The following is a 17,512-nucleotide window of genomic DNA, read 5'->3' on the forward strand; positions in this document are numbered from 1 at the left end:
TTAAACAACGGAAACCATAAGCAGTGTTGCAATAGGGCAGAAAGTGATTAAGTGCTTTACTTATGTTTTCTGAGACAGGTGGGTGCAAAAGGTAAATGTCAAAATATAAAGAGCAAAATATTATTATTATTTTTTTAAAAAATAATCCTTACAGATTCTTGTATTTTAAAGCCACCCTTACTACCGGTGATCACTGCCACCTGTGGCAGTGAGTTCCATAGTTTAACTGGCATTCAGAGTATCCCAAATGCGATTAAACTACCGTATTTTTTGCCCCACAGGGCGCACTGGCTCATAGGGCGGACCTAGTTTTTTTTGGGGGGGGGGGAATAAAGGGGAAAAATTATTTTCTCCCCCAGGCACGGGGCTGGGGCGGGGGATGCCCGAGCCTCCCCCAACCCCAGCCCCCAGAACAGGCTGCTATCCGCAAGCCTAGGGAGCCCGGAGGGAAGTCGCGCCAGTTTCCCCAGGTTTGCGGATATCTGCCCGAAGCCTGGAGCGCGCTTCTCAGCGCGCCCCAGGCTTCGGGATGCAGGCAGCTCTCCGCAAGCCTGCAACTTCGCGCCGGGCTCCTACGGCTTGCGGAGAGCAGCCTGTTCTGGGGGCTGGGGTTGGGGGAGGCTCGGGCATCGACCCCTCTCGATCTCCAGGCTTCAGCGAAAGCCTGCATTCGCCCCATAGGACGCACACACATTTCCCCTTCATTTTTGGAGGGGAAAAAGTGGGTCCTATAGGGCGAAAAATACGGTAATTCATGGAGGATAATGTTAGCAGTGGCCGGTAGGCATGGTAGCTATGTCCTGCCTCCACTGTACCCCCCCAGTTTTGGCCACCACTGGCATGGTAACGCCACTCCACCTCAGAATCTGTTTATGTTATGCCAGGGCTGAGGAACAAGCAGGTTTCAAGGACCGCCTCTCCCCCATATGAACCAGCATGGACCCTGCGACCATCATCTGAGGGCCTTCTTCGTGTGCCTGCTCCATGAGACGTCCAGAGAGTGGCAACATGAGAACAGGGCCTTTTCTGTGATGGCTCCCCATTTGTGGCATGCTCTCCTCGGGGAGGCTTAGCTGGCGCCTTCTTTACATCAGCGCCAAGCAAAAACATTCCTCTTCTCCCAGGCCTTTGCTTCACTAGCCAACCCATGGCCATTGTAAGAGGGCTTGTTGTTTTTGATCCTAGGATGCTGGCAGTAGTCATACCTCGGGTTACAGACGCTTCAGGTTGCGTTTCTTCGGGTTACGGACCCGCCAAAACCTGGAAGTACCGGAACGGGTTACTTCCGGGTTTCGGCGGTCACGCATGCGCGGAAGCACTAAACCACGCTTTGCACATGCGCAGAAGCGCCAAATTGCAACCTGCGCAGACGCGCCGCTGCAGGTTGCGAATGTGCATCCCGCATGGATCACATTCGCAACCAGAGCGTCCACTGTACAGTGGTACCTCGGGTTACATACGCTTCAGGTTACAGACTCCGCTAACCCAGAAATAGTACCTCGGGTTAAGATCTTTGCTTCAGGATGAGAACAGAAATAGTGCGGCGGCGGCGCGGAGGCAGCAGGAGGCCCCATTAGCTAAAGTGGTGCTTCAGGTTAAGAACAGTTTCAGGTTAAGAACGGACCTCCGGAACAAATTAAGTACTTAACCTGAGGTACCACTGTATAGAAATTTAATAAATGAACAAATAAACAGCGTCCACTGTATAGAAATTTAATAAATAAACGTTAATGCCCATCAGCCCTTGCCAATGGCAAGGGATGATGAAAATTGTAGTTCATCATGTGGATGAGGCAAAGGCTACTGACCCTTGGATTATATCTTCTACAGGAAAAAAATACAAGATCCCTGGTCCCAACCTAAGTAAGGCGTTGACATGCCCCTGAAAAGAGTCTGCAGATTTGCTCCACATTTACATGCACTAGTAAATAGAGGCATTTGCAAAGTATAGAAATACTGCTAGCACATTTGCAAAGCTAAGCAGGGTCTGATATGGTTTCAAACTGGATGGGCGTCAGCGTGTTGAGATTCCTGCATTGCAGGGGGTTGGACTACATGACCCTTGCGGTCCCTTCCAACTCAACGATTCTACTGTAATTTAAATAGAGAACACAAGACAATCTTCCGCATGTCTTTGCCTCCAGGGTTATGCAGACCATCAAAGAAAAGTGTTTTCTGTAATAGCTGGCGATCTGCGTCAATTTTTTGTATTTTTCTTTGTTGTGCTCTAATTGTTGTAAACCACGTCAATATTTTTAAAAATGAAATGGTGATATACAAATATATTTTATCAAGCAATCGGTCTTGTAGCAACGGGGAAATGCTCCACAGGTCGACCTGCCAGCCTACTCAGGCCTGCGGCCCGGGTGCGAAATGCCAGTGGGCAATTTTACAGCCAAACCTCACTCCTAAATTAATCGTAGGGACGTGAATTTCTGGGACATGTATGAATAAAGGGAGAAAGGCATTAATCCGTTTAAATGCCAGGGGGAATTTGTGCCACGATAGATGTGGGATCTTAAAATGGCTTCTCTAAAATGATGGATTTGCACCAAAAAGTGTTGTGGGGAGGGGAGAGTGGGGAGATCTGTCAACACCATGGGTAGGCAAACTAAGGCCCAGAGCCCAGATCCGGCCCAATCACCTTCTAAATTTGGCCCATGGATGGTTCAGGAATCAGCGTGTTTCTACATGAGTAGAATGTGTCCTTTTATTTAAAATGCATCTCTGGGTTATTTGTGGGGCATAGGAATTCGTTCATTCCCTCCCCCCCAAAAAATAAATGTAGTCCGGCCCCCACAAGGTCTGAGGGACAGTGGACCGGTCCCCTGCTGGAAAAGTTTGCTGATCCCTGGTCAAGACCCTCATCAATTTCCAAGTGGTTCATGGGAGAAAAGGTTTAGGGACCACTGACTTGAGACTTTTCTGATTACCGTATTTTTCGCTCTATAACACGCACCAGACCATAACACGCACGTAGTTTTTAGAGGAGGGAAACAAGAAAAAAAAATATTCTAAACGAAATAGTGGATATATGATTTTTGTGGTTCATGCTGTGGCCGCAGACATGTGATCTGACAGTGAGTTTGGAGTAGCCCAATGCAAAAATCCTGAGGATCCATGTGGATCCATGCTTTGTAACCACGGAGGAGGGAAGGAAGGGGAACCACGGATCCTCTGCTCACAAAGGCAGCAGATCCCCACCGCCACCTGCAGGCATTCCCTCCATAACACACACAGACATTTCCCCTTACTTTCTAGGAGGAAAAAAGTGAGTGTTATGGTGGAAAAAATACGGTAATCCCCACCCCACCCCCCAAAAGGCAATACTCTTTGCCCTGGCTTTCGACACCTCAGATGTTTATTTTTAGGACCCACCTTATTCTGTGATTCATAAGTTACTTTAAAGTCTCACGGGCCAATAAGTGAGTGTTTCTGGCTGTTAACCAAAAGGTTGGTGGTTCGAGCCCACCTAAGGACGGCTTGGGGCAGAATTCCTGAGCGAGAAGACCCTTGCGATTCTATGATTCTAACTGTGTTTTATTTGTTATAATCCGCACTGGGACTCCCGACGCCTCTCACAGAGCCACAGTTCCCAGGGGGATTTAACAATCAGTTCTTCTTTACAGGGACCTCCAAGACTGGCAGCTCTGTAAGGAGAATTTTGGGTCTCCTAACAACTTTCAGCTAGATGCATTAATTTGCCTATTACTAAACGGTAACGACGACAACACATTTTCAGTAAGTTCGGTAACACATTTCAGTTAAGTGTACACATCAATTATGAGAGGCGTTTAGAGCTGCCCCCTCACAGAACTACAATTCCCAGACTGGTTTCACGGTCAGTCTTCACAGGGAACTCTGGGAATTGTAGCTCTCTGATGGGAACAGACGCTCTCCTAACAACTCTCTGCCACGAATTTGAAAAGTGGCATACATTAAATGTATGGTGTGGACTCCATTCAAACGAGGGGGAGCCCCACAAGAATCTCAGCCAATAGCAGCTCTCTCATGTCCATTAGAATTCAATACAGTCAATACTGGCCATTCCAGAATTAACTCTGGGATTGTGCTATGACTATAGTTCAGCTGTCGTCCAACCTGGTGCCCTCAGATTACAACTTTCACCAGCCCCAACCAAGGAGCATGTAGTTTAAGAAAACCAGAGGGAAATCAGTTCAGCTCCAAGTCATTCTGCACCCCGGCTTTTCTGTCGTTTCTCTGCTGTGTGGATTCTTTGATGTTTAGTGACAATGGTCTTCCAAGAAAAGTTCCCTCTATACACCAGGCTTTTATACGGTTTTTCCCTGGCGTAGCGCTTTCTGTAATAATAATAATTTATTATTTGTACCCCGCCCATCTGGTTGGGTTTCCCCAGCCACTCTGGGCAGCTTCCACAAAGACAAAAAATACACTAAGATGTCATACATTAAAAACTTCCCTGAACAGGGCTGCCTTCAGATGTCTTCTGAATGTCAGGTAGTTGTTTAACTCTTTGACATCTGATGGGAGGGCGTTCCACCTGGCGGGCGCCACTACCGAGAAGGCCCTCTGCCTGGTTCCCTGTAACTTTGCTTCTTTCAGTGAGGGAACTGCCAGAAGGCCCTCGGCGCTGGACCTGTGTCCGGGCAGAACGAGGGGGGTGGAGACACTTCTTCATGTATACTGGGCCGAGGCCGTTTAGGGCTTTAAAAGTCAACACCAAAACTTTGAATTGTGCTTGGAAACATGCTGGGAGCCAATGTAGGTCTTTCAAGACTGGTGTTATGTAGTCTCGGCGGCCGCCCCCAGTCACCAGTCTAGCTGCTGCATTCTGGATTAGTTGTAGTTTCCGGGTCACCTTCAAAGGTAGCCCCATGTAGAGCACATTGCAGTAGTCCAAGCGGGAGATAACTAGAGCATGCACCACTCTGGTGAGACAGTCCACAGGCAGGTAGGGTCTCAGCCTGTGTACCAGGTGGAGCTGGTAGACAGCTGCCCTGGATACAGAATTGACCTGCGCCTCCATGGACAGCTGTGAGTCCAAAATGACTCCCAGGCTGCGCACCTGGTCCTTCAGGGGCACAGTTACCCCATTCAGGACCAGGGAATCCCCCACACCCACCCGCCCCCTGTCCCCCCAAAACAGTACTTCTGTCTTGTCAGGATTCAACCTCAATCCATTAGCCGCCATCCATCCTCCAACAACCTCCAGGCACTCACACAGGACCTTCACCGCCTTCACTGGTTCTGATTTGAAACTCAGATCAGTTATCTCATTTCTCTCCTGAGTGAATTTGTGGATGAGAATTGAGGATGCGTTGCGTTGCCTAACCCAACAATTCAGGAATTTTTGTTTTCCTTTTCCGTGATGTGTAGTGAGGTTTATCTTAAAAGGATACAGCAAGGGAGAGTAGGCCTTATCTTCAGCTGCAAAACCTAGGAGCTGAAGGAGTATCCCTAAGCTTCAGATTTGCTTCTAAAGGTGGAAGAGAAACCCAGTCTCAAAGTCGCCAGCACCCCTAGCAATAGTGCCTCCATCTTGGATTAAGATTCAGTACATTCACCAACAGCAATTCCAAAACAGACCTCAGGATTAGATGAAACAAATTCTGCATTCCTTAACAGTACTGCGGTTTATCTGCTCTGTGGATTCTCTGATGTTTGGTGAGATTTGTCTTGTGTGTGAAGTTCTTACCACACTCCGAGCATGTATATGGTTTCTCCCCGCTGTGAATCCGTTGGTGGGAAGCGAGGTATTTGCTAGTACTGAACCTCTTTCCACACTCCAGACATTTGTACGGTTTCTCCCCTGTGTGGGTTCTCTGATGAGAAGTGAAGTCTGAACTCTGACGGAAGCTCTTTCCGCACTCTGAGCACTTAAATGGCTTCCCCCTCGTGTGGATTCGTTGGTGAGCTGTGAGGTATTTGTTGCTACTGAAGCTCTTCCCACATTCCATACAATTATACGGTTTCTCCCCTGTGTGGAGAGTTTGGTGTGAAATCAGACTGGTGCTGAAAAAGAAACTCTTTCCACACTCTAAGCATTTAAAAGATTTTTCCCCTGTGTGGATTTTCTGATGTGAACTGTAGTTGGTTCTATGACTAAACCTCTTTCCACACTCCAAGCACACATACGGCTTCTCCCCTGTGTGGATTCTCTGATGTGAACGGAGGTTTCTGCGATCGCTAAACCGCTTTCCACACTCCAGACATTTATAGGGTTTCTCCCCCGTGTGGATAATTTGATGTGAAGTAAGGCTGGCGCTCGTACTGAAGCTCTTCCCGCACTCCACACATTTATAGGGTTTCTCTCCCGTGTGAAGTTGTTGATGGTGAGTGAGGCTTGTGCTATGATTAAACCTCTTTCCGCACTCCAAACATTTATAGGGTTTCTCCCCTGTGTGGATTTTCTGGTGTGCAGTGAGGTTAGTCTGCTGGCTAAAACTTTTTCCACACCTCAAGCACGGATACGGTTTCTCCCCTGTGTGAGTTCGTTGGTGGGTAGTGAGATTTATCTTCTGCCTGAAACTCTTTCCGCACTCCACACATTTAAAAGGTTTTTCTCCTGTGTGGACCCTTTGATGAGAAGTCAGGTACTTGCTGCTACTGAAGCTCTTCCCACACTCCAAACACTTATATGGTTTTTCCCCTCTGTGAATATTTTGGTGGGCAACAAGGCCATCCCTCTTATTAAAACACTTCCCACACTCCAAACATTTAAACGGTTTCTCCCCTGTGTGGATTCTCTGATGTGAAGTGAGATACTTGCTGTTGCTGAAGCACTTTCCGCACTCTAAGCATTTGTATGGTTTCTCCCCTGTGTGGATTTTTTGATGTGAAGTAAGAGCATCTCTCCTGTTAAAGCTCTTTCCACACTCCAGGCATTTAAATGGTTTCTCTCCTGTGTGGATTCTCTGATGAATCGTGAGATATTTACAAGTGCTGAAACACTTTCCACACTCCAAGCATTTATAGGGCTTCTCCCCTGTGTGGATTCTGTGATGGGAAGTGAGGCTTGTGCTCTGACTGAAGCTCTGTCCGCACTCCATGCATTTATATGGTTTCTCACCCGTGTGGATTCTCTGGTGTTTTCTAAGGGTTGACTTATCACTGAAGCTTTTGTTACACTCCGAACATTTAAATGGCTTCTCTGCTGTGTGGATTTTCCAATGGGCAATGTGGCTCAATTTGCAGGTAAAGCTTTCCCCACACACAAGGCACTGGCTGCTTTCCTCTTTTTTGCCTATGTTTTCTTGGACTGGGATTTCAGAAATCTCAGCGCTCTGAAAAGCAGAGGATTCGCTTAGTGTGTATTTCACTTCAGGTTTTGTTCTCTCTTCTTCCTCCTCTTCACATCCAGTTCTGTCTAACAACACCCTGTGTGGTTCATCTTCATTATCCCTCTCTCCCCTGTCATGTCCTGGAAAAAGGAGAGACAATTAATTAGTAACAGCCCAAGTGGGAAATAAGAGTCTGATATCAAAGAAGGAGCACAGGGGTGGACAACCTTTTTCGTGGCAAGGGTCAGAACAGTGAGTACCTCTTTGTAATTTTGACAAATGACGGGGCCTTTTCGGTGGTGGCTCCCCAGTAGTGGAAATGCCCTCCCTAGTAAGGTGAGCCTGCCTCTATCATTATTATCTTTCAGGAGGAATCTGAAAACATTCTTGTTTTGCAAAACACCAAAGTATGGGACAGAGTGAGGGAGATATTTATGGAACTACAATGGGATATCTGCTCCGCCCAAGGCAACAGCAACAACCAGGAAAAGATGGACATGACATTTTACAGGGACAGGAAGAAACACCATGGACAGAATAACTGCCACACACAGGAAGAACAAGGATATAGTTTGAGTGCTTCACTTGTAGTTTTACAAATCATTTAAGGTGTCAATACGAATAAAAGCTATTAATATTGCAGTTGTTGTATAAGGTATTATTATTATGACCGGAATGTAATTGAAATTTATAAGTTTTTGGAACACAGAAAAAAAAATCATCAAACGATTACAGTGGTACCTCGGGTTAAGTACTTACATTTGTTCCAGTGGTCCGTTCTTAACCTGAAACTGTTCTTAACCTGAAGCACCACTTTAGCTAATGGGGCCTCCTGCTGCTGCCACGCCGCCGGAGCACAATTTCTGTTCTCATCCTGAAGCAAAGTTCTTAACCTGAAGCACTATTTCTGGGTTAGCGGAGTCTGTAACCTGAAGCGTATGTAACCTGAAGCGTATGTAACCTGAAGCGTATGTAACCCAAGGTACCACTGTAATTCTAACACACCTTATCTAAATTACATAATTCGGTATTTGAACGATTGGTATTAGTAATTGTATTATAAATTGGTATTGTTATAATGAGGCTATTATTGAATTATAATTGAAAACTAATAAAAATTATTATCAAAAAAGAAAAGAAACGATTCCTGTCCACCCAGGCATTTGGTGGCTGAAAAATGTTGCTCCGGGCAACCTTGAGATCACTGAAGTAGGTTTTAATTGTAATTCAGGTGCTTGCCTCCTAGGATGGGTCAGAAGGAAAGGGTTAAAATAGGTGTGCTGTGTTTGGCCAGTGAGAATGCAAGGGGGGAGTAAAAGTTAGAGTGGGAGGTTTTGAAAGTCAGTTGAGTTGAGGTTTGGGTTGTTGAGAGTTGAGGTTTGGGAGTTGAAGAAGGAAGAGGGAGGTTTAGATGTGGGTTGGTAGAGTTGTATTGTGAGAGAGTGAGAGGACTTGTGAGGTGGAGTCAGATAGTTGGGAATAATCAGTTTGAAGTTGTTAGGAACTAAGAATAAGAAACTGCCAAGTAAAATTAACTGAAACCATAAGCTTGTTCCTGCATTTAAAAATAAACTTGATTATTTGTTTATGTTAACAACTGACTGGACTCCATGTGTCCCCGTGAGATACGGGGTGGTGGCAGCGGAAAAAGCAATGGCAGAGGCGGCACAGGGTCAATAGACCGTCAAACGTGCGGGGCCCCTGCGTGTGATCGCCACAAGGCGGTCCCTGAGGTAGCCTGGACCTAAGCTGTTTGGGGCTTTGCAAACTAATAGAAGGTCCTTAAAACCTGGTTCGGAATCAGATGGGCATGTACAGGATTACGCTGTTAAGTTGCTAAAATTCATGCCAGCCTTCCCCAAACTGCAGGTGTTGTTAAGACTACAGCTCCCATCATCCTTGATTGCTGGCCATGCTGGCTAAGGATGATGGGGATTGTAGTCTGACAAGAGAAGGACTCAAGATTAAGGGAAGTTTGCTTTTAGGCAAACCTCTCTCCTTGCCCTTTTAGAATACAGAGGAGAAGCAAGGAAATTGAGGGAACGTTATTTCATATGTGGTGGATCTGTAAAAGGGTAAAAAAACGTATTGGGAAACAATCCACAATGAATTGGGGGGGGGATGTTTAAAAGCACTTTCACCCAAAAAACCAGAGTCCTTTTTGTTGGGGATAATTCAGACAGAAATTCCCAGGTGTCAAAAAAGGTTATTTATGTATGCCACTACTCCGGCCTGTGTTTTGTTTGCCCAAAAATGGAAAACAAGCGAGGTCTCAACTAAAGAAGAATGGCAACATAAACTGATGGAATACGTGCAGCTTGCAGACTTAACATATAGAATAAGAGAACAAGAAGAACATACGTTTAGAGAAGATTTGAAAATGTTTATTGAATATAGGAGGGGAAATTGTGCACACCTGAAAACGCTGGCAGCATTAAGATAAATTCAACAGTGTAAATAAGTTTTGATGGATGTAATAATGGATTACTGAATGGTACAGTTTCTGTAAAATATGCAGGGATTTATGATTAGCAAAATGAACCATGGAAAGAGAAGAAGGGAAGTCATTGTTATCCTAAGGATGTTTAAATGAGTACGTATTCAAAATTGTAAAACAGAAAATTTTAATAAAAACTAGAATAGAATAGAATAGAATCTCTTATTCTTTCTTGAACACCATTCTCTAGGGTTAGGATTTTGGAGCATCAGGGAGGGAGAATGTGATGTGAAACTAAGAGGATGAGGGGGGAAGACTAAGGGCAGGGGAAGGATTTGTGAGTAAGGAGAGGGAAGGTGGAAAGTCTGGAATTTATTATTATTATTTAATCACCTCCCACATACAGGAAAAGATTGAGGCTGGAGATTAGGTCTTATGGGGGCAAGGGAAGGATTTGGGGGCAAGAAGCAAAAGAGTGCAACTAATAATAAAAAATAATTTAATCTCCTTCCTTTCCCTGATCAAAAACAGGGCATGTCTGATGCTCTTATGTGTCCATATGAGACTGCAACCTTGGGGCACCCTCCAGCTTCTTCTAAAATCAAGGAAGGCGGTCGGAAACAGAAAAGTTTCAGAAGGAGACAGATTTAAATGTGGTTAAAAAAGTGAAATACCTAGGGGTTAATTTGTCTGCCAAGAATTTGAATTTATTTAAAGATAATTACGAAAAATGTTGGTCAGAAATTAAAAAGGATTTAGAAACCTGGTCAAGATTGAAAGTTTCCTTGTTGGGCCGAATTGCTGCTATAAAGATGAATGTGTTGCCAAAAATGTTGTTTTTGTTCCAGACCCTACAGATTGTGGACAGAGTGGAATGTTTTGGAAAGTGGCAGAGAGATATTTCTAAGTTTGTCTGGCAGGGCAAAAAGCCCAGAATAAAATTTAAAATATTAACTGATGCAAAGGAAAGAGGGGGGTTTGCCCTGCCGGACTTAAGGTTATATTATGAAGCTGCAGCTTTCTGCTGGATGAAAGATTGGTTACTTCTTGAGAACACTGATGTCCTGGATCTGGAAGGGTTCAATAATGCGTTTGGATGGCATGCATATTTGTGGTACGACAAGGTAAAGATTCATAAAGCTTTCAAGAATCATATTGTCAGGAAAGCAATATTTAATGTCTGGTCAAAATACAAAGACTTATTAGAAAACAAGACCCCAAGGTGGTTGTCACCAATGGAGGCCAAGGCTCGGAAAAGACTCAATATGGAGGCCGAATGGCCGAAATATTGGGAAATAATTGAAAAAGTTGGAGATACTTGGAGGTTGCAGAGTTTGGAGAAATTAAAGGATAAAGTGCGAGATTGGCTACATTATGCTCAGATTAAGGAGGTTTTCAATTCGGATAAAAAGATAGGATTCCAGGTGGAAAAATCGAAACTAGAAACAGAACTGTTAGAACCTAAGACTAAGGTACTTTCAAAAATGTACAACTTGCTGTTAAAATGGAACACACAAGATGAAACGGTTAAATCAGCTATGATAAAATGGGCACAGGACATTGGGTATAACATTATGTTTGCTGACTGGGAAAGGTTATGGACCACTGGTGTGAAGTTTACGGCATGTAATGCCTTGAAAGAAAATGTTATGAAAATGATATATAGGTGGTACATGACCCCAGTCAAGCTTGCAAAAATATATCACCTGCCTGATAACAAATTTTGGAAATGTAAGGAAACTGAAGGAACATTCTTTCACCTCTGGTGGACCTGCCCTAGGGTGAAGGCTTTCTGGGAAATGATATATAATGAATTGAAAAAGGTATTTAAGTATACCTTCTCTAAGAAACCAGAGGCCTTCCTTTTGGGTATTGTTGGTCAGAGGGTGTTAAAGAAGGATCGAACCTTTTTTATGTATGCAACAACAGCAGCAAGAATACTCATCGCAAAATATTGGAAGACACAAGATTTGCCCACACTGGAAGAATGGCAGACGCAACTGACAGACTACATGGAGTTGGCTGAGATGACTGGCAGAATCCGAGACCTGGGAGAAGAGGCGGTGGAAGAGGACTGGAAGAAGTTTAAAGACTATTTACAAAAACATTATAAGCTGTATGAGTGTTAGGAGAATGCATGACAGAAAATAATATGGCATCAGTAATTCAGCTATAAGAGATATGAGTAAGGGATGTATAAGATAATGATGATATTTGAGATAATATTATGCCTAAGTTAATTGGTTTAATATATGATAAAAACATTGATAATTGGGGACATAATATCCAAGAACCATTAAGATGATTTGAAATAAGGTAATAAATTGCTGTTTATAACTGTATGACTGAGAACGCAGGAAAAGGTGATGTGAGGAAGTCCAAAGTTTATGGAAATTTGATTTATGGACAAATTGATTTTTATGCATTTTTTCTCTTTTTTTCCCCTCTTTCTTTTTATTTTGTAAATCTTTTCTGTTCTCTCTTTGTTGGACTGTATGGTGATGGCACTATGTATGTTTCTTAATCTTTCTTCTGTTTAAAATTTGCAATAAATATTTTATAAAAAATAAAATAAAATCAAGGAAGGCGGTGAACATCCAACATCCAAGCCTGCCACCATCTGTTGTGGCTTTGACAAAGGTCTGCCAGCTTAAGAGATTCCTGGAAAGGAACCCCGGAAGCCCAGCTAGGCTGGAAGGCGAAGATGCAGGGTGACGAAATGTAATAATAATAATAATAATATTTTTTATTTACACCCCGCCCTCCCCAGCCAAGGCCGGGCTCAGGGCTCCTAACAAGCAATAATAAAAACAAGTTGAATGAATACAACTTAAAAACAAGATTAAAATACAACATTAAAACATTAAAACATTAAAATGCAGCCTCATCGCAGGAGGAGAAAGGAAAAAGAAAGAGGGGGAGGGAATCAAATTGACTCCAAGCCAAAGGCCAGGCGGAACAACTCTGTCTTACAGGCCCTGCGGAAAGAAATCAGATCCTGCAGGGCCCTGGTCTCGTGAGGCAGAGCGTTCCACCAGGCGGGAGCCAGTATTGAAAAGGCCCTGGATCTGGTTGAGGCTAATCTAACTTCCTTAGGGCCCGGGACCACTAGGGTGTTGCTATTTATGTAGCAAGGATACATACAAGAAAAGGGGGAAAAATAGTCTGTGATTATTGTTTTTCACCATCAACCAAGGGGAAAGGGGGCTCTTACCCAGAAAGGCCACGATTCCAGGCTTCTCCTCCTCCAGGGCTTCCCTTGGGTCCGGATCCATCAGGGTATTTTCAGTGAAATGTACAGCCTCCGCTTCAAAGGCACAGGATCCTGGAAGAGAAGGGGAAGTATCCTCCAGGTAGTTAATATTTACAACTTGCCATCTCTTTTTCTGGGCAAGCCCCTTGATGTCATAGAATCATAAAACTGCACAGCTGGAAGAGATACCAAGAGTCATCTAGTCTAACCTCCTGCAATGCAGGAATCTCAGCTAAAGCAACTGAAATAAAAAAATTTAAGGTCTTATATATATATAATAAATGTTCATAAATGTACCAAGCAAACCCATACATAGATATATAAACCACATGTCTGAAGCAGCACAGGAAAAAGCCCCGGATGCATTTTGACTCCCAAACTGACCAAATGATTTCTCTGCAAGATCAAGGAAAATGGAAAAGCCTCCCCATTGTCTTTTCCTTCACAAATCCTGTCTTAAGGGTATGTCTGTGTATGAATAGGGTGAGCCTGTGACCTGGCTCAGGAACTAAGTATTTATCGTTACAAAAGACTCGCCAGGCTCCCCAGGGTATCCAATCAAGTAAGCATTAACAGGTAAGCTGCCAGACAGGAGGTAAACAACGCACTCAGATTTCTGTTGTAGACCACCCTTTCTGTGATATCGGTATGATGTGTCTGGGGGGTGGTCTTGGGCTACACCCCTTTCTGTGATGTATGTATGATGTTTCTGGGGGTGGGCTTGGACTCCAGGGCTGGCAGTTTAAAGTGTCTATATAAGGGAGGGAACACCTTTGTTCTGGGTCCTCCTCCTTTCCTGCAGGTGAGGAGAGCAACCTGTTGCAACAGTTCAGTAAAGATCAGGCTTACGAGCTGCTTTGCTTCTCCATATTCTCTGGTTGGCCTCTGTTCTTTTCTCTGACTGATGGAGAACCTGCAAACGACTCTATAAGGGTTCTTGTGTCCCCCATAAGGGAATAAGGGCAGATTTATGTTTACGTTTCTTACACATCCGTGACGGACGGAACCTCTGATTAAAAACCTCCAAGGAAGGAGAGTCCACAATTTCCCCACAGTTTCCCGGGGGAAAGCGTTCCACTGTCCAACAGCTCTTACCATCAGAAAGTTTTCCAAAATGTTGAGTTGGAATCCTGAAATACACTCAGAGTCGACAGCTCATAGTGGTGAGGAGGAATGGAAGTTCCCCCAGAATGTCTGCTTTATATACATTATTTACACAATGGGCCTCACGTGATTGGCTAATTCCAGGATTCACCTGTAGGCCAATCTGGCTGCGGATTCACTTCTACCTGGGGCTGGATTGGGTGGCTCCTGTGGACCAATCAGACTGCTGCATTCTGAATCCTATTGTTCTAGGACCTACCTTTTGGATCCTATTCAACTCAGTACATAATAAATCCACTTTCTTGTAACCTGAAGCCATTGGTTCGAATCCTACCCTCCAGAGCAGGAGAAAACAAGCATGTTCCCTCTTCCACGTGACAGCCCTCCTAAGGCTAGGTTTCCAGACCCTTCATGCTTGGAGCTCAATCAATGCAAGATATATTAAGATATCTACTTTCTTGGGCTCCATGATCACTGCAGATGGCGACAGCAGTCACAAAATTAAAAGACACCTGCTTCTTGGAAGAAAAACAATTAAAACCTAGACAGCATCCTAAAAAGCTCACTGGAAGAACAGATCCTGAAGCTGAGGCTCCAATACTTTGGCCACCTCGTGAGAAGAGAAGACTCCCTGGAAAAGACCCTGATGTTGGGAAAGATGGAGGGCACAAGGGGAAGGGGACGACAGAGGACGAGATGGTGGGACAGCGTTCTCGAAGCTACCAGCATGAGTTTGACCAAACTGCGGGAGGCAGTGGAAGACAGGAGGGCCTGGCGTGCTCTGGTCCAGGGGGTCACGAAGAGGCGGACGCGACTAAACAACAACAACAAAATTAAGGCACCGATGCAAGGCCAATGTAGTTGATATCCCTGCATTGCAGAGGGTTGGGGCCCCTTCCAACTCTACAATGCTATTATTTTAAGGCACCTGCTCTGCTCAACCCCCTGCCCGTTTTCTCTCCAGTCACTGTCCAGCTACTCTGCGTCTCTGCAACCCGCCTCTCGCTTTTCTCCCTTGCATTTCCCCCCTCCCCATATTCTCTGTGGGTCTCCTTCACCCAAATGCAAGAGGAGGAGGCTCACCAGATCCACACACCCCCGGGTGGAAAGGACAAAGGCCACTTTCCCCAGGTGGAGGCGCACCACCTTCCAGGAACCGGCTTCCGGCTTGCAAAAAAAAATCTTCTCTTTGCGCTCCTTGCGCGCACCAAACCTCCGACTTCTCTCCAAGGTTCCCTTTGCAAAGCTGGAGGGGTGAAGTCTTTTGCTTTAGAGGACACGCTCCCCCCCCCTCCTTTCCCAATTTCCTTCCTCTCTAGGAATCGCTCTCCTCCGCTTCGCTTTAACCCTTCCTTCCTCAGCTTCTGCCTTCTGGAAGAAGGTACAGTATAGGGTTATAAAAGCCAGGACTGGCCGCCTGAGAAACAGTTTCTACGCAAATGCAATTCTGGTTCTAAACGCAGCATAAGGAGTCTCTATAGTATATTGTATTTTAAAATGGGGTTTCAGAGTTTTTAGGGGGTTTTGAATGTTTTATGTAGTTTTTCAATTTCATTGTTCTGTATGGGACAATGACAATCAAGATATCGGATATCGTCCAGGCAGCAGTCACGAAATTAAAAGATGCCTGCTTCTTGGGAGAAAAGCAATGACAAACCTAGACAGCATCTTAAAAAGCAGAGATATCACCTTGCCAACAAAGGTCCGTATAGTTAAAGCTACGGTTTTCCCAGTAGTGATGTATGGAAGTGAGAGCTGGACCATAAAGAAGGCTGATCTCCGAAGAATTGATGCTTTTGAATTCTGGTGCTGGAGGAGACTCTTGAGAGTCCCATGGACTGCAAGAAGATCAAACACATCCATTCTGAAGGAAATCAGCCCTGAGTGCTCACTAGAAGAACAGATCCTGAAGCTGAGGCTCCAATGCTTTGGCCACCTCATGAGAAGAGAAGACTCCCTGGAAAAGACCCTGATGTTGGGAAAGATGGAGGGCACAAGGAGAAGGGGACAACAGAGGACGAGATGGTGGGACAGTGTTCTCGAACCATTGTATAAATGGTTTCTAGAAAAGAAGAACCGCGGCTCTTGCAAATTCTGCCTCTCCCGGAGATGCGCAAAGGTGCGGTCTTGCGGCTGGCGCCACAACTTTGAGATTAATCTGGAGTGGGAGCCCTGAGTTGTAAACCCTAACTGAAAAGGCGGTCTGCAACACAAATCTGAGTGCTTTGTTTAACTCCTGTCTGCCAGGTTATCTGATAATGCCTTATCTGATTGTCTTTCCTGGTAGTCTGCCCATTCCTTTGAGATGGTAATCACTTAATTCCTGAGACAATGGGAAGCTTCCCTCACCCTCTCCCTCCTTGCAGAGAAACATTTGGTCAGTTTGGGAGTCAAAATGGTCCATTTACTGTTTTGAATGCAATGGTTGTTGTTGTTTAGTTGTTTAGTCGTGTCCGACTCTTCGTGACCCCATGGACCAGAGCACGCCAGGCACTCCTGTCTTCCACTGCCTCCCGCAGTTTGGTCAAACTCATGCTGGTAGCTTCGAGAACACTGGCCCACCATCTCGTCCTCTGTTGTCCCCTTCTCCTTGTGCCCTCCATCTTTCCCAACATCAGGGTCTTTTCCAGGGAGTCTTCTCTTCTCATGAGGTCGCCAAAGTATTGGAGCCTCAGCTTCAGGATCTGTCCTTCCAGTGAGCACTCAGGGCTGATTTCCTTCAGAATGGATGCGTTTGATCTTCTTGCAGTCTATGGAACTCTCAAGAATGGTATGCAATGGTATGTTACCATAAAACACGTTAAAGGATCCAATGGCATGTATCACTTAGAAATTTTCTTCTTTTCTAGAAACCATTTATACATTTTTTTTTATTTTGAGGAGGAGGAGTGGAATTGCATTTGGAAATTGAACAATCAATTAATCCTTTCTCTAGAGTGTTAATAACAGGATTGTCACAAGACATCTTTGTGGCTTTGCAGGGCAAGGGATCCCCCTCATTCCAACAGTCTTTGCTTCAGGAAGGAATCTGACAGAAGAAGGAAGCGATCCTACAGCTCAGTCAGATCCACTTCCAAGAGGCCAAGGGACCCCAAGCTGAGGGACCCCGAGAGGTTTGCAGCCGACTCCACCATCTCTGCCGTCAGTGGCTGAAGCTGGGGAGACACACCAAGGCTCAGATCCTGGATTTAGTGATCCTGGAGCAGTTCCTGGCTGTCCTCCCTGCGGAGACAGAGAGCTGGGTGAGGGAATGTGGAGCGGAGACCAGTTCCCAGGCGGTGGCCCTGGCCGAAGGTTTCCTCCTGAGCTGGGCAGAGGACGAGAACCTGGTGAGAAAATTTAGAATTGTAGAGTTGAAAGGGACCCAAGGGTCATCTAGTCCACCCCCTGCAATGCAGGAATCTCAACACATGGTCCCCCATCCAATTTGAAACCATACTGGACCCTGCTTAGCTT

At 45.1% G+C, this 17,512-nt stretch overlaps 2 protein-coding genes across 2 annotated transcripts in view; both read right to left on the bottom strand.

Moving 5' to 3' along the window:
* LOC310701313 (uncharacterized protein) overlaps nt 1–17,512 on the bottom strand; it is a 172,945-nt gene that overhangs the window by 38,197 nt on the left and 117,236 nt on the right. The gene's annotated exons all lie outside the window — the stretch shown is intronic.
* LOC310701405 (uncharacterized protein) lies at nt 1,659–15,353 on the bottom strand. The gene is made up of 4 exons (XM_083492205.1): nt 15,140–15,353; nt 12,914–13,024; nt 3,297–7,402; nt 1,659–2,925 (listed from the first exon to the last, which is right to left on the bottom strand). Exons 2-3 carry the CDS (start codon nt 12,972–12,974, stop codon nt 5,601–5,603), a joined length of 1,863 nt encoding a protein of 620 aa, XP_083348331.1. The 5' UTR covers nt 12,975–13,024; nt 15,140–15,353; the 3' UTR covers nt 1,659–2,925; nt 3,297–5,600.

The sequence above is a fragment of the Podarcis liolepis genome (assembly GCF_965112155.1).
Source record: "Podarcis liolepis genome assembly, chromosome: 2".
In the NCBI taxonomy this organism is placed as follows: Eukaryota; Metazoa; Chordata; class Lepidosauria; order Squamata; family Lacertidae; genus Podarcis; species Podarcis liolepis.

Excerpts from the sequence above, each read along its gene's own strand:
- LOC310701405 (XM_083492205.1), bottom strand. The coding sequence starts at position 12,974 with ATGGATCCGGACCCAAGGGAAGCCCTGGAGGAGGAGAAGCCTGGAATC. Across the intron at positions 7,403-12,913 it reads TGGAATCGTGGCCTTTCTGG|GACATGACAGGGGAGAGAGG; the intron begins GTAAGAGCCCCC and ends TCCTTTTTCCAG.